A 20,645-nucleotide genomic window follows, 5' to 3' on the forward strand; every position below is an offset into this window, starting at 1 on the left:
TTAGTAAATCTTTAAATTGTTTTAAAGTACATTCTAAATATAAAGTTGTTTCCTCAAGAATCACCAAAAGGGTATATAGAGAAACAATAGAACCGTATCTGCCCCTAATTTTAAGTATTATTGGATCCTGGCTAAAGCAGTGACAAAGGACCACACAGAGGCTGTATATTATGATTGATTAGGTTTCAGAAACATGAGGCCGGAGTTAAAAGATCTGGGTTCGAGACCCACACTCTACCTCCATGGTCCTGGGGAAGTCACTGGACATTACTAAGTTACATTTGGGCAAATACTACCTACCTCACAGGATACCAGAAGGACTAAATAAAAGAATATAAGCTGTACTTTTAAAAAATATAAATTATATACATGTTTAACACTTAAAATAGCACTAAAATAGAAGAGGACAAAAGGAACACTTCTGTTTTAGAGACAAAAAAGTTTAAACACAAAAAATGGCTTGTTTAAACACATGCAACCAGGAATAGAATCTAATTCTAGGAAAACAAATCAATTAAATGACATTTGCCTATGAGCAAGGCATCAATGCAAAGGTATTCTGGCAATGTTAGACTGAATGAGCCTATTTACCATGAAGCTTGCAAAGGACACACCAGAAATAAAAACCGTACCGAAAGTACTAAAGGGTTCCTGGCCATCGGAAGAATTCTGGTCTGTTTCTCTTACATAAAACGTAAGCTGAGTTGGTTTCAAAGACTTGAAGCCTGGTTTCTGGAGGTTTTCTAAGTAGACACTTAATCTCTGAAGGGAATTTTCATTGACTTCCTGAAAAAAAATATTTAGGTGCATTTACACACAAAATAAAACAAGGAAACAACAGAAATTATATCCTGGCCTTTTTAATACATATTGAGGGCACTAAATAATTTAGTATTAAAAAATGTTGCGATTTCATAGCATTGGTAGAGGAGGAAAAACATTCACCTACTACTAGGTTTAATTTTTCCATACATGTTGGTTTAAAAACTTTAAATTAGGGTGGCTGGTTAGCTCAGATGGTTAGAGCGTGTTGCTACTAACACCAAAGGTACTTGTTAGAAACTTTAAATTATTAAACATTAAATTAAATTATTACATCACCAAGGTAAAGGATACTTTTCTGTTGATTCAATTTACTAATTACTTAGAAAGGATCTGACTTTGAATAGCCAACATCTATCAAATATCATAATTAGAATTTTCCTAAAGCAAAGAAGCAAAATTGATTTTCCATGTAAGTAGTAAAAAGTAATAGAATAATGTTCTAATTTTCAAGAATTTTAAATTCTTTTTTGTGTTAAACTGGGTGTCAATGTAAAGGTTGATAAAAGAACCAAAGGAATAATTCCAAAGCAGTGGGCTTTGTAATACATTATCTAATGTTAAAAAAATATTGGCCTTCCAAAGTAAATTTATCAGAAGTTGTTTTTCCCATCAGTTTGCATTCCTTGAGCACACATTAAATGACGCTGTAGAGAGACAGACCAGCAGTATGCAACGTAAGGGACAACGTTTGGGCACTGGAAAACCTTTCTTGCACCATCCTTGTAAAAAGGACTGATCATGGGAACAGAGGCCTTACATTTTCTTTCAAACCCTCAATTTTACTCTATAAACTAGCACAGAAAACACGATTGCTAATACTCTAAAGAGTTTACATGATAGCTTTATTGCCCGTAGAAAAAATGACAGATTTCGTAAAAAACAATATATTTTCGGTGCTCAGTATCTATATTTCAAATTAGTTCAAAGCACTGATTATAGCATTCCCACAGAACAATGCAAATTTAGAGAACTCTCTGTATTATCCTGTATCAAGGGTAAATAAACTACACAGAAATGTAGACTAACAGTCAAAAAAGATAAAATGTTTACCCTTTCTCTGGGGTGCTGTCCAAAGAAATCTGGGTGCACTGCAAAATAGAATGGCCTCAAGGCATTGACTGCTTCGGCTCCTGAAAAAGCTCTTGAGTAGAGAAACCAGTGTGGAAGTACCTTCTCAAGACATAACCTTATAAAAAGATGTGGATTTATTATTTGTTGAGGCACTGACGTCCACGCAAATACCCAGTGTATTTTTTTATACAGTGAAAGCAATATTAAAATTACTATGTATGGAAAATACCACAGAAACAAGATAGAAACCAAAATGCAAAACTTTGTGGTTTTTCTGAAATCTACAAAGTTTTAACAAGTAGGGAGTGCCACATAGTTTCTAAAAACAGTGGACATAAATTCCTCTGATACAATGAGAAAAAATATTAAATAATAATAATAAAATTTCCCCTCAAAAGCCTACTTGGAAATGTTAACTGGCTTCACAGCATGATGACAATTTTCTACATCATTCTTCAGATTAAAAGAACCCTCAATATCCAATAGTGTAATATTTTTATAGTAAAAAATATTTTGAGAATTATAATGCTTAAAAAGAAGGTATGTATATCTGTTAGTTCATTTCCTCATTACTAGCGTGCTACTATTATTCTAGTTGGATAAGTTGACATTTTATTCTTGAATTTTGACATAACCCACCTGAGAGTGTTTTTATAAAGTACAGTTTTAAATGCAATGAAATTATTTGCAACTTTTACAAAGCATGTCCATGACATCTATTTTTGCATGTTATAATTTACCCTTTCCATTCTGTAACAGACTATATAAAGAAGTCTCTAAATATTGGGCACATTTTTTATCTCATACATTAGGTATACTGAGTCTTTTGAAAAGTTGTACATTTTTTAAATGGTAGGATTACAGATTCATTTCTGGAGATTTTTTCTAAACAACCTGGAGACCAACAACATTATGTTCAGATTGCCTTTTGTTTTGTTTTTTGCATGTATTTGAACCTTTTAAAGTCAACATATAGATTGTGTATTAAGTCTTAAAACAGAAGTTTGAACAGTACACAGTAAGCCAGCTGTGAAAGTCCTCAATATGAGGCAGTATAAGCAAATGTGACAACTCCATTTATTCCCCATCTGAGCTTCAGCTCTCATTTCCAAATGTCTGACAGGCACTTAGCTATCCTGCCAGCCTCTCAAATTTTACAAGTCTTAAAAAAGGAGTAGAGGTCATTATTTCCCTTTTAAACTCAGCCTGGACACAGAAGGCAAGGGAGCAGCTGGTTTAATCCAGGACTACCTTCCTGTATCTGTTACTGTGGCACCACTTTTCTCAATGTTGCCAAAGCACAAAACCTCAGATTTACCACTGCCCAAACTAGCTCATCATCCCCGCCCGTTTTCAGTTAGTCTTCGTTCCTCTCACTTTACAATGTCTGTTGAAATCGTTCCTTCTTTCCGTTTTCCCTGCTATCAACTATCCCCACAAAATTGGGCTGCATAACCTCACCATCGGTCTATTCCTCTCTCCTTTCCTTCCCCATATTGTACACAGGTTAATTTTCCTAAAGCCCCAGAATCACTGTAGTCCCTATTAGGACACTTTTGATGGTCTTTTCAGCTTCTGCAGAATCAAATCCACTCCTCAGTCTCATATTTCAAGTGCTCCATAATCATTTCCAATCGATCCTTCCAACTCCTTCCAGAAACTCAGTCCCAGCCCCCATGATCGTGCTCATTCTTCCCTTTCTTCTGCATTATGTCTAAGCTCTCCTACATCCACCCTGTCGCCCACTTCCACCTGCCCAAACTATACTCACTCACTAAATGATTACTGCGCACCTACTATGTGCCAGGGGGCAATGTACCCATTCCTCCCAGAACCTTCCCTTTTGAATCCTCATTATAAATAGTCTTTTCCTCTTCTAAACTCTAAAAAAAGAAGCTGTGTGCCCCACATATTTGAAAAATACCACCATAATGTACAAATGATGTATCTGTTGTTCTCTCCTTCCATCCACCCATTTCAACTCTCACTGTATGCTTGACGGCAGTAAATGAGTTTTACACATATGCTGTTGTTTGCTGTGTTAGTTTGGGTCTGCTGAAAAACAGAGGCCAAGACAGGATCAGCTGTGCAAGAGAATTAGTGGGAAAGGAAGGATAAGGTAGGGTGAGCTTTCAGGCCATGGTTCTGGTCTGACACCCGTGGAAGGAGGAGAGGGGAAGGCAGGAGTGCTGGGTGGGAAGTCACAGTCCCAAGAAGGGCTCAGCCATGAATGGCGCTTCCTTGAGCCAAAGTCACCCACTGGAGGAATCCTGTGTCTTGCTGCAATGAGCCTGACATAAGATGCAGATTATATATAAATACATAAATAGCACATACTGCAGTCAAATGACCTTCCTATATAATTTAAATGCAGAGTGGTTTTCCATACAATCGCGGCAGACTTGAAGGCAACATGATAAAAATTGTGCTAAGGATAACTTTATTTATTTTTTTCCTCTTGAGCTTTTCACACCGAACTATTCTGACAGATGATATTCTTTTCACCTTTTGCTCTGAATGGACTCTTTCAGGACCTAGCTGTTCATATGAATTTTCTTTTTTTGTTCTTGCTCTCCACCATAATATAACTTTAGAATTTCAAAAATAACAATAAATTAGAAGTAGCCAAATGCATAACAGATTTCTCCCCCAATATTAATTATAGATTGGACCATGAAACTTACCTCCTGACAGGTCTCAGGCGCCAAAACATTTCTGAATATATATGTACGTCAGCTTCCAGGCATCCATTAATTGCTTAAAAAGTTAAGCAGATATCAGTAATAAACAAGTGGAATTTGAAATTAAACATATTACCATTTACATTAGCACCCACCAAAATGCAATACTTAGCTATAAATCTAACAAAAAAATGTACAAGGTCTCTATGAGGAAAACTACAAAACTCTGATGAAAGAAGTCAAAGAAGAACTAAGTAAATGGAGACAGTTCATGTTGATGGGCAGAGAGTCAGTATTGTCTGTCAAGACATCAGTTCTTCCCCCTTGATCTATGGTTTCAATGCATTCCCAATCAAAATCCCAGCACGTTGTTTTATGGGTACCGACAAACTCATTCTAAAGTTTATGTGGAAAGGAAACAACACAGAACAGCCACCTCAGTGCTGAAGAACACAGCTGGGGACAGACACTCCTCAACTTCAAGACTTACTATAAAGCTGCAGGAATCAAGACAGCGGGGTCCTGGTGAAAGCCCTGATAAACTGAATTTCATAAAGTTAAAAACTATGCTCTCTGAAAGACAATGTAGAGAATGAGAAGACAAGCCACGGACTGGGAGAAAATACTTGCAACAGATACTCGTATCTACAAAAGGACTATTACCCAAAATATACAAAAAAAAGTCTTAAAATCAAGTCTAGGTAAGATGTGACTTAGTTAAGACAGCACACGTAGGAGGCTCAAGGGAAAGACTACAAGCACCTAATTACATATGCAATCTGTAATTAGCTATCTCTAGGTGGTAGGATATTAAGTGCTTTAATTAATTTTTCTCCTTATTTCCTAGTTTATTTAAAATGAACATGTGGCATGTTCTTAAAAATTAAAAAAACAAAAACCAAACAAACAAAATCAATGCTTTGAGCATGCAAATTAAATGAAGAAAATCACCAGAACAGGAATGAGTGTTGTTCACTGTTTAAAACAGGCCCCTGGGAAACCTGTCCAAAGATAGTCCTGGACTCTACTCCCAATCTAGCTCAAGAACAAACAGTTCTCCACACTCACACATGACGACATTTCAATTTTTATGTTATTAAGAAAATTTATGACATTTAACAGCAAAGATACTAAGAAGTGAGCTAAAACTGTAGATAAAAAATGAGGAATAATACTTGGGAGGCATACGATCATCCAAGAATATGAATGGGAAGTAGATGAAATAATGCAGCAAAGTTCCAACCAACATGTTATTCAGCCTAAAATGATCCCAAAGGCAGCCCTGAGAGCCAGAATTACTGAACCATGTGATGTACCAGACCTATCATTGCAACAATGCAAGCTGTTTCAGTGATCTTTTGCAGCAATATCTTAGAAGTTCATCAAATCACAATGTCTCCATCTGATGAACAATGTGGGGCATCTAAATGACATGCTTTGTTCTACAGTTTCAAAAGCAAGATATCAAAACAAACAGAACACTGCAAAGAAACTTACGATTGATTTGAAATAAACGTTTTGAAGTTTGAAAGTTAAAGCACACTAAAAACAACAGAAAAATTTGAAAGCAATTTAGTAAAGACTACTTGCTTTAGTAAAAACAAACAAACAAACAAAATCAATGCTTTGAGCATGATTTAGATTTGATTCACAAAGAATTTCTGAGGCAGCCAGCCAAGTAACTTTTCAGGAGTTCACATATCTACACATTTATGATTAAGAATTGATAGGAAAAGCAGCTGATTTAGCCAAGAAAGCAGTTTATAGGATTTGTTTTAAAAGTTAGTTTGGAATGAGTCTCCAAAGAATTACCTAGAGCAAAACTGCAAAAATCAGAGAACATATCCTTCATGACTTTCAAACATGGAATGGAACATGAAGTGTGCTGTTCAGAGAAATTATGTAACATCTCAGAAGCGTTTCCATCAAAAATAACCAGAGCAAAGAAAAAAAAAAGTTCCTGTACTTAAAATACTGGTCTTCAATTGTTCAGAAAAATTATTCATTCACTGTTCACTTTATAATCATACGTTACAACTAAACTACTATTAAGCAATGACTAATAAAGGACATTAATACTTGGAAATAAAACAGATTCTCCCAATGAAAATAAAATGTGCTCAAATACAAGTCTGAACATTAAATCACGGTTTCTAGATTTAGAAAGAGAAAACTTATTAACATAATTTTTAAAAGGTCTATCTAAAATTAATAGCCAGAACCATTTTTAACCATTATAAAGGCATGCTGTGTTTATTTAGCAATGTTCTGGAAGCTTTGGACAATGCAGTGACACCTAAATTAGGTATAAAAGGTATAACGTTGTAAAGGAGGAGGCAAAAATCAACTGTTCCCATTGCTGGGCTGGTTTGTCAATCTTCCTCTTACCTCACCCTTGTAAAAGGTTTAACTGAAAAAATATTAGATTTAACAAGAGAACTCAGCAAAGTGGCTGGATACAAAATAAACATCTGAAAAATCAATAGCTTTCTTGTGTACTAGCAATACAATTACAAGATATAATGGGAAAAAACCACAATGTGCAAGATGTAACATATGGAGGGAAATTTTTGCTGAAAGATAAATAAATAGACAGTAAAAATAAAAAAAATAAAAAATAAACTTTCCCAGAAAATATTTGCATAAATTTTGGAGGTACAGTAACCCAAAACTCCAAATCAGAACTCAGATCATAATCTCTGATTCTAGAACATGAAGTTTATAGCATACAGGTACAACTGATCCTGCACCACTTCAAAAATAGAACCGTTAAGTTTTATGTTAAGATGATGGTGTCTTCTTTCAAATCTTTCCATGTTTTCTGAAAGTAGATGTATAAAGTCTGTGATATCAATTTAATTTCTGGACCCTTAAGCAAAACAAATAAAATATCAGATGGCTTCTTTATACAAACCACACACAAAAAAAGAGAAAACGTAAAAGAAAAAAAAAATTAGGCTATTTACAGTTTAAGAGGGTGGTGTTTCCTGCCTCCTTTTTTTGTGTGAGTATTAATACTTTTTTATATCAGTTAGATGCTGAAGTAATTTGTTAAAATGAATTTTACTTGTTTCTTTTTGCTTTTTAAAAAGCAGAACACAACCAGGTTTTGTCTTCTGCAATTTACTACTAGAAAATTTAAAATTACACCTGTGGCTCACAGTATCTTTCCATTGGACTGCGCTGGTCTAAGCCAACACAAGGCAAAACCGCTCTAAGCTAACAGGACGCTGTCAGTGAAGGCAGGCTGCACCATGGTTGTGGAGGGGAGGCTGGAGTGTCTGAGATCTGTACTCAAATCTTGACTCCAGCACTGACCAGTTGTGTGAGCAAGGGCAAGTTATTTCACTTGCTCTAGATAAATCTGTTTCCTCACCTAGTAAAATAGTACAGATGGTCCAAGAGCGAACAGTCTGTTCTGCTACAAAAAATGTTGCTTTGATGTGAATTAGATCATGTGCAATTGGTAAGTAGGGAAAAGGTGTTATATGCCGCTTTTCCCCCAAGTATGCTAATGATCTGGAGTGATCAGAGGTGAGCTTTCTATAAGAAAGGCTTTAGCTATATGTAAAGATTTAAGCAAAACCTGCAAATCCTCCTTTGGGGGAGTTATAGTTCCTTCCTTTGGTTTAGGAAGCAGACGGTTAGTGGCTTTAAGTATTCTTGCATTTTTTCACTACATCTAGCAATCTGGGAAGCTGCTGGTACAGATGAAAAAGCTAGAGATTTCTACAGGTCTTATTTTGGGTGGTATATTTTCCCCCATAAACCCTGGTATTTCAGTGTATCATCTTGCAGGACGTCACGATTTCCTGGAATGCACATACATACGTCATCATTACGGAAACACCTGTATAATATGTACTGTCACTCCAAACTGCCCTTTGATTTGAAAATTTAAAAATTTTGATTGAGAGAATACTTTGAGCTAACACAATGTGACAGTCTGCCAGAGAGTAGTCAGAAACTTGGTATTCGTTGCAGCCAATGTCTATTCAGTTAGTGAATATTTTATCAAATTTTGTCTTCATTTTATAAAAAAGGAAAAATTACAATTCTAATACTTGTAATGAAGACTAACAAATTTAATACAATGAAATAACAATAATTACCAGGGGTGCCAAAAAAATGGATACAAGTGGACACTTTGGTCAACGTTGCTCAAGCAGTAGTTCGCCATAATCATAAGTGTCTGGACGCTGATGGTAACCACTTTGAACACCTCTTGCAATTGCAGAAGTCAAACGTGACTTGTATTCATCTTTCATTATCGGTATATACTGAGTATTACAATTTTAATACAGTTTTCCTTCCTTAAAATGTGTATACAATTTTTTGGCACCCTGTGTATATATATATCATTGTTTGGCCTATAGCTGATACTCATTAGACGGAAGTTGTCTTCACTGTTTCATATTTAAGGAAAAATGCTGAAAGACACACATAAAATGCTGGAAATATTCATGAAAGACTGCTTCTAGAAGGTGAAATGTAACCTCGAACATTATAATTATGCTTTAGCTCTCTGGATAGGGGATCCCACATCAAATTTTTGAACCTGTTCCTAGGAGTACATTATGTACGAAAGTAGGGGCTACATGTCTCATAAGAATTTTGTGAAACTTAAGTCAAATGATGTACATAATGGATTTAGTAAATAGAAAATTCCTAAGAGTGACAACTATTATTATTATATAATTCAGGGTGTGTAAAAAACCGCAGAATTCTTTTTTCCCTTCTCATAAGGGCTTACAGTTAAATACTGAAAACAAATTCTTTGATTGGAAAATTCAGGATTACCAAAATATGGGATCAATGTCTGGAAGTAAAAAAAAAAAAACCAGTGTAAGGCTACATACAAGTCAAAAAGTACAAATGACTGATTTAATTTCAGACGTTAGGGGAAAAATTGAAACTATCAGAATAAACATGGTTATTTATTTTTACTATTTGGAGACAAAAAAGTTAGCACTTGCTAAGTAATAAAAAGACAAATTTCCACGGTAGTAGCATTCCTCACCCCCAAAAATAAAGGTTATTGTGTTGTTGGAATTGCCTTTTTTTATGAAGTAATAAAGACAGTGTTTTTCAACTGAGAGGTGGAAGGGCAATACGAGAGGAAATGTGACTTTTTTTTGCCAACAATCCCCTCTCCCCGCCAGGAGTGGCCAATTAATATTTCTATAGGAAAATGCCTATATACATAAAAAGATATTCATTTAATAATTCTGATACACACTCAACCAAATTATTGTTCTACTCATAAGATGATTATTTCGTATTTAAATCATTAGAAAAAAATGAAAAATATTTTTTTCTGGTTCTTTTAAAGAACCAGAAAGGAAACAGATGGTTTCCCCTTGGAGTCCTATACGTTTTTTGAGTATTTCCCATAAGATCTCTTTTAAGAGTGGTCTGTGACAGCTAAGTGACGGAAGGTGTAATTAGATCAGGATCCAGTATTGGAAAAGAAACGGGATAAGCTAGGTGGGCCCAGCAATCTGTTTTAATATGCCTTCAGGATTCTGATGAACACTCAAGTTTGAGAACCTCTGTTTTAAGGAATCCTGATTCTATCGTTTTATAGGATTCTATCGTTTTATAGTGTCTGTCAGAAAACTTTTAAGCTTTAATTCTTTAAAAGTACTTGTGTAATACAAACTTAGGGAGAGATCTTTACTCAGTTGTATGCTAAAAAACCAAATGAAGTTTTAAAGTTTTGCTTGAACTAGCTGTTTCCTGTATGGTTTACCCACTTCTTGATATTAAAAAAAAAAAAAAAAAAAAAAATCTGAGTGGAAGCAAGGTTAAAGCCCAGCTGCTTGCCTTTTCATGGGGCACAGATCTTGGGTCAGTTCTCATCGTTGCAAGACCAAGAACCCAATTTTATCACTTCAACCAGACATAAATTGGTTTGGTTCTGGGAAACCAAAATCATAAGGGGTCTGATACCGTAACTACAATGTCAACTTTTTCATGTACTATAATAAATATAACTGCTAAGAAGACTAGAAGACTCAGATCTGTGGTTCTTTCCCTTATAAGACGACTACACAGAAAATCAAATTCCTATCGCAGAAACAATATACACTGCTTCAGAGTAGGGCGGGATGCTTGTGCTTGTTAGTAGGAAGTAGTCTGAGAGCCGGTGGCACCCAGGTTAACCAGGGGGTTGTCTTCAGACAAATTCTTACATGGGTGGTTCTTGTACATATTTCATATAGCCCACTCTCCTTCCTTTTGGAAAAGTCTCAAGCATGCTACAAAATAACTAAAAGGGCTACATTGTCTTATCAGGTTTGGAAGGCACTCTGGGTCCTCAACTCACCCAATTCATCAACTGGCATTTACCGAGCACTTAGGTACCAGGTTCTGTGTAAAGCACTGGGAATAGAAAAACATTAAGATAATTCCACCTTTCCAAAAACTTACAGCCTAGGGGAGAAAGAGGGAGTGGAAAGACACAGCAGGTAATTGTAAAACAATGCAGTAAATGCTAACAGCCATGCACAGAGTATTCCGGGAAACACCTAGATGGGGGTTGTGGAAGGTCTTTTCCAGGGAGATGGTGTCCTCTCTGGATGGAGGGTGGAAGATGGGGAAGGGCACAATTCATTTACAAAACATTGTCAATGACTGCTATAATCCACTTAATAGTGATTTTTAGCTTCTATTTTATAAGATGAAAATTTCTGATTTTAACCTAAATTCTGTGCAGTTTCAAATAAAATTTGGTAGAAATTGGTGTTAAAGCCAAATTATGGGTAGTTTAACAAAAACTTTTGTTTTGCTTAAATTACTTTTGACAGATACAGAAACAGTAACATGTTTGCCAGAGTTCCGACGATTGCTCTTTGGCCATTTGGCACAATGTTTATTTGAAAGTAACTTATTTTAACAAAGTTAATATCCTCAGGCTACTCTCATTTAAACGGTGACTTCCCTTAGTAACCATCTTTTATGGTTTTTAAAAGCAGTTTCGCCCATCAAGGAGGGATAAAAGCGGGCAGTTTTTCATCGCTTTTCAATTGAATACTTCCCCAGGGAAGGGGAAAAGGCAAAGAAAAAGAAACAGCAGAAAGTCCTATCAGATAAGTTAATAATAAACTGTACCAAGAGCAAAGTATCTAGATACCTTAGCTTCCTTTCCTAAATCTTTTACTATGAGATTTGAAGCATCACCATTTCCTATGATAAATCAAAGACTCGGAGGAAATATTATAGTCGGAAGCAATGAAGCCTAAATAAATCGTCTTTGGTTTCCCATTCCAAAGCAAGTTAAAACACAAGCGATGCGGCCACTCCGTCCCCTGGCATTGCCTTAGTTCAAAAGTTAGTACGTCGAGCTAAGGTGACTCTGCGCACAGCCCGCCGCGACCCCCCCTTTCTGGCCCGAGCAGCCCGAAGGCACAACTGCAGCCCCTCCCCTCTTGCTCCTTACAGTTCCGGTAAGTGTCCGCTGCCAGGGTTTTCTCCGACCTGGTTCACCTCCCACCGGGTACCAGGCGGGAGGACGGTCACTCCTCCCGCGGGGCTGTGCGGGGGCGCGCGCGGCTGTATCCGGGCGCATGCGCAGCGGGGCGCCAGCCCAGCCACCGAGCTCGCGCCGCAGGGCCCGGCGCTCCCGCCCGCCCGCGCCCCGCTCGAGGACAGCGCTGACAGGCTCTCCCGAGGTGGTCTCTGCGCCCCCAGCCCTAAGAGCTCAGCGGGGCGCGCAAAGCTCCACCCGCCATCCGGCGCCTGCCGCGCTGGGTCGCTGGAGGGGACCCGGCCCACAGGGACGGGGCCTCAGATGGCGCGCTCATTGGCTGACGCGGGCCAGGCCTTCCTCCCCGGGGCGCCTGCGCTCAGCGGGAGACGCGGATTAAAATCTGTAGCGGTACCCGGCCCCGCCCTGACGTCAGCGCCCAGGTGACCGCCCCGCCTTCCCCGCCGCTTGGAAGCTCCTGCCCCTTCTCCTTACCGCCCGGCTCGGAGTGAACTCTGCGCGCTCCCCCTAAAGCTTTAGGACGCGCAAGTAAACTCTCCGAGATACGAAGAACTGGGTCGCAGGGAGTCGGAAACGACAGGTGGCGGGGCCTGGCCCGAGGGTCGGTGGAGAGGGTGGGGAACGAAGGGCACAAAGCACGCGCTGGAGCCTGGAGCTGAGGGGAGGGAGGGGGCGCTGCAGGACGCGCGCATGCGCCGGTCCCCTCTCCCAGGCCCCCCCCGCCCCACCCGGGGCTCCGAAATGAGAGGGATCAGCCCGCGGCGCTTTCGGAGCTGACGCCCTAGGACTACTGTCAGTTGAGAGCTCCAGATTCTACAGGTCTTACTGAAGTGTGTCTTTTGGCTGTTACATAAATGTAGCTAATTACAGACACGTTTTTCTCCGTTTTTCATGTCTTTTGAATTTGGCCCGTTCAATATCTGGCTATTTTCAAACCTTAAGCATTCTCCACCCCTGGCTTGGGTTTCTACCATTAGCTTCCTATGACTGATTGCCCCTAGAAACTGCCACAGATGAAATTAGGCAAATACAATAACTGCTCTTTCCCCTTTTCTAGTGAGTGCTTTTTGGCACCACCGTCTGAGGCAAAAAAAAAAAAAAAAAAAAAAAAAAAAGCCTCCGTTTGTTTGAGTCCTAAGGGCTCTTGACTTCTCACTAGAAACAGTATGATCACATGTGATCAGTTCCATCCAGTCCCATCTTTTCCTAAAAGCTTCATTTGCCATCTCTCGGTGTCTTCATCCTTTCAAGTGCTTCTTTGCTGACAGTATCTAAACAATCTCATATTTCTTTAATTTCTTTGTGTTTGAGTTACACCTATAGAACAGGCTATAATTGCCCGTTTACCATTCTCCACTATGTCCTCAAAGGCTCCTCAAACTGATGGATGGTAGTAACCTCCAAACCTATTTTATTTCCTATGTTCTGCATTTAAGTAATGGCAGTTATAGTCACCCAGTTTGTGTATACTTGAGAACGAGCCATCTTTCTTTCTTTTTTTTAAGATTTTATTGGGGAAGGGGAACAGGACTTTATTTGGGGAACAGTGTGTACTCCTAGGATTTTTTCCAAGTCAAATTGTCCTTTCAGTCGGAGTTGTGGCCGTTCAGCTCCAGGTCCAGTTGCTGGTGTTAGTTGCTGGCAGGGGGCACAGCCCACCATCCCTTTGGGGAGTTGAACCAGCAACCTTGTGGTTGAGAGCCCACTTGGCCCATGTGGAAATCAAACCCGCAGCCTTCAGTGTTAGGAGCATGGAGCTCCAACCACCTGAGCCACTGGGTGGGCCCTAGCCATCTTTCTTGACGTCTCCCAACCCACTTCCCAAATCCCATTCAGGATACTATTCATTCCACATTTCATCATAAGGCATTTCGTTAAGTGCTAGGATCTGATCTAAGATCTGACTTTTCAATCTTGTGACGTTATAGACTTATTCCAATGATGTTGCCTAATAGTACCGTATTTTGGGAGCTCCTCTAAGACGTGCTTTCAGTCCCCTTAGTCATGACTTATTTTTTGGGGGGAGGGGAGAATATTGGGGAACAGTGTGTTTTTGTGTTTTTCCAGGACCCATCCGCTCAAGACAAGTCATCGTTTTTCAATCTAGTTGTGGAGGGCACAGCTCACTGGCATCAAACCTGCGAAGATGGTGTTATGAGCACCGTGCTCTAACCAACTGAGCGACCTGCCTGCCCCTTGACTTATTCTTTTATTACTCACCGTATTCAGACCTTTTCTCTAAATTATTTCAAATTATGGCTTAAAGTATCAAGTCTAAAGTATCAAATTAAGGATTGAGGATGACCACCTTAGAGAATGACTATGCCACAGATTCTGAAGCTGACTTCAGAAACATTTTTAACTTCCTAAGGTGGTTTGAAAGGGACAATCTAGGCCGGCCCGGTGGCTCAGGCGGTTGGAGCTCCATGCTCCTAACTCTGAAGGCTGCTGGTTCGATTCCCACATGGGCCAGTGGGCTCTCAACCACAAGGTTGCCAGTTCAATTCCTCGAGTCCCACAAGGGATGGTGGGCTCTGCCCCCTGCAACTAAGATTGAACACAGCACCTTGAGCTGAGCTGCCACTGAGCTCCCGGATGGCTCAGTTGGTTGGAGTGCGTCCTCTCAACCACAAGGTTGCCGGTTCACCTCCCGCAAGTGATGGTGGGCTGCGCCCCCTGCAACTAGCAATGGCAATTGGACCTGGAGCTGCGCTGTGCCCTCCATAACTGAAAGGACAACTTGACTTGGAAAAAAGGCCTGGAAGTACACACTGTTCCGCAATAAAGTTCTGTTCTCTTTCCCCAATAAAATCTTTAAAAAAATAAATAAATAAAAGAACAATCTTTGGATATTTAAATTCTGGTATAGGTGTTTAAAATGCTGTTTTCATTAGGTATGACTAATATATAATGTAACACAGAAATTAAAAATTTTCAAAATACATATAGTATTATAGATACACTAAAGGAAAACTTCACAGGGTAATTAAAAATTTTTTGGCATAACTTAGAGGGTACCCTGGAATTTTAGTGTTTGAGTCATTTTTCAATACTATTTTACTATTCTTTTTATAGATATGGAATACGCTTTAAAAATGACTAAGTATACATTCAACCTCCTTCATACCCTTAAAGGTGTTCTGAAAACTCCAGTTACCTACTTACATATTTCCCCTTTTATATCTTAGTTCTAATGAACTAATATTCATTCAGTTCATGATTTTTCGTTGTTTGGATATCAGAATAAATAGGGATTTACCATATTTAACTTTACATAAATTAAAGAGAAGTCAAAAAATAGTTTGAAACATCACTTTTCAGTGTGGCTAAAACCATTATAAACTGCATATATCGATTAAAATTTTTAGTATTTGAAAACTATCCATTTACTGTAAATCAAGGGCAAAAGCTGAATATAGTGAAAACTCTCTTTATTTTTATTACCTTTTATTTCCAACAATGATTAACTTAAAAAAAAAAGAAAAAGCCTTTATTAACTAATGGTTACTGAAAAGCCAAACCTTTCCGGCCCACTTCATGTTCTCTTTCAACCATTTCAGGGCAGAACAATGTTCCAAACTATAAACCTGCTCCTTGTTAACATTGACCGTCATGTGCTTAATGAAAAGCTTTGGATCCGATAAACGAGCCGCCATAATTAATCTTTCCACTGCAGCTTGATAATCATCCTTGTTCCGAGATTTGTTTTCTTCACATCTACAAAGTGAACATCTCACAAAATTAGAACTCTAAATAGAAGCTATGTAGTTTCTTCAAAAGGTGATTATTTACATTGATTAGTACTAAGCTATGACAGTCTTTTTACTATGTTCTTCTACCAGTGGCTTTCAAACACTTTTGACCATGACACACAGTAAGAAAGACGTTTTATATTGTGACCCAGTCTATACCCTCATAATAAAAACTGAAATAAAACTTTCACAAAACAAGACGTACCTTTACGACAGTGTATTCTATTTTCTTTTCTTTTTTTTTTATAATTGAAAATACTTTATTGTATATTCAAAAGTTGTTAAGAGCATACATCTTAACATTTCTCATCAGTATTCTATTTTCTATTGCCTCATTTTTTAATAATGTGGTTGCAACTCTCTAAATTGATTTCACCACCCAACTGGGCTACAACCCGCAGTTTGAATAACACTGATTTAGAACACAGCTAATAATCTCAATCTTTGTATTTTCAAAGTTAAAAATTGCATAATTATTCATGATAATGCATAAACATATTGAATTTAATCAAGTTTGGTGTTACTGACATTCACATATTTTACACTGATATTGGCTATTTTTAATTATAAGCATATACTGAATATGTAGCTAACATTTAGTAACAGAAATTATAGCTATATTTTTTCACTAAATTTCCAGTTATTTTCCTTTAGTCCTCATTTAAGATACTTCACAAGAGCTAGAATTTACTTTTCTAATACCTTCTCTACTAGTCTCCAAATTTCATAAAATTCATAACTTATGTTCGTTTCTCCTCTGGGATAAGGAGTGGGAAGTATTTAAAATAGAGATGTGGCTGTTATATTGAACATCACTTTTTTCCTTTGTGTTCACTGCATCCTGCTCTGGGCACCAATAGGGCCTAGGAGCCAGGCCCCAGAAGAAGGAGCCTACCTGTGTTAACCCACAATGTGGTCCAGAGTGGCGGGAGTGGGGGCTTCCACTTGGAACAACAACCAGTGGTCACAGATAAGACTGCTGAGGAGCCTTTTAGTACCTTCTGGCTTAGGAATTGGTGCCTAGAATCTGGCAGATTGGGCATGTGCCAACTATGTGCAGTTTTTGAAACTCTAAAGATGAATACAATTCTCTCTTCTAGAGCTTAATGTAACAAGATGGAGTTCAGTATGATAATAATAGAGAAAGCAGTATTGGCTTGGACAAAATCAAAGATCTACGCATGTCACTAGTTATCCCCTGGGTCACAAATAGCCCCCAAATTCAACAATGAGTAGAGAGGCTGCATATGTGTAGAAAATGGAAAGCTATGAGAAAACGAAATCCTCATTAGGATGATGGGGAACCCAAATGCCTCAGCCACTCGTGCACAGTGGTAAATAAGGAAGCCCTCAAAAAAGAATAGCGTTATAATTAAAAAAAGCTAATTCAAGTTGGTTTAAAAAAGGTGGCCCTAAAACAAGTTACTTCCCAATTCGCCTCCCCTTAAGTATTGGCTGGATTAAATGACTTGTTTATCACAAATAGAACAAAACAGAAATGACAAGTGTGCAATACTGAACACTGGGTTGTTGGATGGCAATTCTCCATGGGTCTGTTGCATTTCTGGAAGTTTTGAGAGCAGAGACACTGACTACCCCTTGTTTTGGATTTCAAGGATGTTTATATAGTGAATAACCTTAAAAGACAAAGATAGTTTCTCCCTCCAGAGCAAAGAGCAGGTTTGAGTACAGCCTTACAAGGTGGAGATAGTGTTTCCTTGCAGAGCAAAGGGGCAGGCATGCTTATTACCCATTATAAAAGATTTGGGTTCCCTAAGTTCAGGATTCCTCTCCTGTAATAGAACCCACTGTATGTGCAGGTATCCATCTGAGCCCATCTGTGAGACTTGGCAGCAAGGAGAAGAGATACAAATATGTAGATAATCATGCTACTTGCTGTACCGTCAGTAATAAAGTCCTCTGTTTCCAACCCAGGAGTCTTATGCTAGTATCCAGGAAATTGGCAGGCTGACTTTGTAGCCTGCAAAGAGGGTAAAATCTCAGAGCCTTCACAGTTCTTGACATAGGTCATAAAATGCACTGTAGCTCCCTCCTTGCTTTTTCTCTCCTGGATTTCTCACTCTGAGAGCAGTTAGCTGTCATGTCGTGAGGACACTCAAGGAACCTATGGAAGGGCCCATGTGGCGAGGAACTGAGGCTTCCTGCCTGTAGCCATGTGAGTGAGCCATCTAGGAAACGGATAGGTGACTGCAGCTCCTGACCACATCCTGTCTCCAATTACGTGACAGACCCTGAGCCAGTATCATCCTGCTAAGCTACTCAAAAATTCGTAGAAACTAATTTATGCTGTTTGAAGCCACTAAATTTTGGGATAATTTATACACAGTAATAGATAACTGATAGAAGATTGACTCTGAGGATCTGGTTTGTAACACCAGTAAACTGGAGCAAAATTCTTGTCAAGAAACTCTAATAAAACAGGAATTCCGTGTGATCCTTATTATTACAAGTTTCCTGGATTAGGCTGACACGAAATTGGAGTGGTAAAAGCCTAAATAAATTCTGGGACTTTGAAGAAAATTATTTGAAGGGATGCTACTCTGGCCCAACAGCTACATGATAATATTTATGCATTTATAACAACATTCTAAAATATAGAAACTAGGCTGATGGGTTTGTTTTCAACAGGATTCTTGATTGAACCTAATTATCACATATTTCCTTTTCAGATCTGGTTCTTAGATCTTTTGTGTTGACCAAAAAGATAAATAACTTTTAGGTACCTATCTGAAAACTATCAGTACATGAAAAAGATGGATAACTAAAGAGGAACCATCTCTTTGAACATCTAACAGTATCTTTGAAGTTTTTGTTGAATGCTACTAATTTGTTTGATTTTAAGTCTCAAACAGGTCACATCCTTTCTCAATTTAAATGTTACCAACATTTGTAAATACACACTACACAATTATATAAACATATACATATAAGCACATATACACACACACACACACACATATATATACATATATATACACACGTATGTAAATATATATAAAACATTTACATCCTGGGGCAGGTGTAGAGGGCCATGATCTGCTTTCAGGATGCAGTTAGAAGTTATATCAACCAACCTTTTCAAAACTATCTGCAGCATCTGTGTAGAAGAACCAGGACTTTGAATACTACTAGCATTAGATACCAGGAAGATTTCAATAGCTAAAAGCATTTCAATCTCAGATAAATAAGAAGGAACCAGTAGAAGTTTTCGGTATAAATTTCCCTCTAATGGCGGGTAGCAACCCAATGAAAGAGCACCTGGAAATCAAATAATAGATCAAACTTTACTAAAACTCCAACGGATGAAAACCTAGACTTCTAAAATAGCCATAGGTGATAAATACTTACATTACAGAATAATTCTTCACATTAGAAGCAGATTTATTACACAAATTATGGTAGTGAGCTTATCCTAGTACATTTGAAATTATTCTTTGCAAAATGTCTTTGAAACATTAAATATGAAGTGAGAAATATGTTAAATTATCTAAAAAATGACTTTGAGCCTTATTGTGGCATTTATTTCAAGTCATAGTCAATACAACATAATTTCAGAATAACTGAAAAACCAGAATAGCTACCAGGGCTTTGTTTTAATGGGATCTGGTCTAACAGTAACTATGTTTATAATTATTGCCTACCTTGAATTAGGAATCCAACATGTAGGAAAAAAATAGAAATCACAATGAAAAGATTTTATTTTCCATCACAGTTGTTACAGTAGTTTTGAATGCACTTATTTTCAGTGCTGTAATAGTTAAGTTTTGGGGGAGTCAAAAGTTATCCACAGATTGTTGACTGCAGGGGCTCAGTGTCCCTAACCCTTGTGTTGTTCAAGAGTTAACAAGTCTGTGCCATAAATATTTACTGTTCCTGCTGTATGTCTGATACTGCACAAAGCAGTAGATGTCAAAATGAATAAAATACATTCCCATTCTGTAGGCGCTCAGTGTGGTGTAGCTATCCTCATCAATTCATGTTCTAAAAATTTTACTTTTCAAGAGAAGAGATTTGATTTTCAAACTGTTTAGGTTTTCATTAAAAGTAAGCTAATATATAGGGAAATCCCCATATGTCCTAGGCCATCCAAATTGTATATAGGCACTATTGTTATCTTTTACTGACACCATTTAAGTCTGTATGTACGGTGGTCCCCCCTTATCCTCAAGGGATACGTTTTAAGACTCCTTGTGGATGCCTGAAGCCGCATACAGTGCAAAAGCCCTATTTATACTATGTTTTTTCCTATACATGCGTATATTTTTATGGCTTGGCTGCTCTTTGGCATGTCTGAATTGCCAGCGTCACTACTCTTGCACTTTGGGGTCATTATTAAGTAAAATAAGGGTGACTTGAAACACAAGCCCTGTAAGACAGTGACAGTCGATCTGATAACAGAGATGGCTGCTAAGCGATGCCTGGGTAGGGAGCATCTCTACAGGGTGGATATGCTGGGTAACGGGATGACTCACATCCCTGACAGGACAGAGCAGGATGGCGTGAGATTGCATCATGCTACTCAGAACGGAGGGAAATTTAAAGCTTACGAATTATTTATTTCTGGAATTTTCCATTTAATATTTTGGACAACGGTTTACTGAAGGTGACTGAAACTGTGGAAAGTGAAATCACGGATAAGGGGGGCCTAGTGTATAAGGCATTGAAAGGCTTTTCTAGCAAGTGTTAAGCTATGTGTGAAGATAAATCTAAGGAAGAGTTGCAATGATATTTTAAATGTCAACATTGTCAGGAAATGAGATGTTTGGAAGACTGATTAGTGACTATAAATTACTCATTTCATTTCAT

At 38.1% G+C, this 20,645-nt stretch overlaps 2 protein-coding genes across 6 annotated transcripts in view; both read right to left on the reverse strand.

Moving 5' to 3' along the window:
* TCAIM (T cell activation inhibitor, mitochondrial) overlaps positions 1-12,723 on the reverse strand; it is a 28,729-nt gene extending 16,006 nt beyond the window's left edge. Inside the window, exons 1-5 of one of the 5 annotated variants that reach the window (XM_019724103.3) lie at positions 12,019-12,143; positions 10,906-10,961; positions 4,581-4,653; positions 1,876-2,011; positions 633-786 (exon numbers count right to left, since the gene is read on the reverse strand). In XM_019724103.3, coding sequence (XP_019579662.2) covers positions 633-786; positions 1,876-2,011; positions 4,581-4,653; positions 10,906-10,924 — 382 coding nt within the window. In that variant the 5' untranslated portion in view covers positions 10,925-10,961; positions 12,019-12,143. Of the gene's footprint in view, positions 1-632; positions 787-1,875; positions 2,012-4,580; positions 4,654-10,905; positions 10,962-12,018; positions 12,434-12,540 lie in introns of those variants that run through there. The other 4 variants (XM_088798226.1, XM_019724105.3, XM_088798227.1 and 1 more) reach the window with 4 other exon arrangements.
* A 1,656-nt stretch (positions 12,724-14,379) lies between these two features.
* Positions 14,380-20,645, reverse strand: part of TOPAZ1 (testis and ovary specific TOPAZ 1) — a 45,536-nt gene continuing 39,270 nt past the window's right edge. The window contains 2 exon segments of the mRNA XM_019723718.3: positions 14,380-15,783; positions 18,914-19,097. Of these exon segments, the coding sequence (XP_019579277.3) occupies positions 15,564-15,783; positions 18,914-19,097 (404 nt within the window). The 3' untranslated portion in view covers positions 14,380-15,563.

This window comes from Rhinolophus sinicus, chromosome 5 (assembly GCF_057876585.1).
Source record: "Rhinolophus sinicus isolate RSI-liver-muscle chromosome 5, RSI-T2T, whole genome shotgun sequence".
NCBI lineage: Eukaryota > Metazoa > Chordata > Mammalia > Chiroptera > Rhinolophidae > Rhinolophus > Rhinolophus sinicus.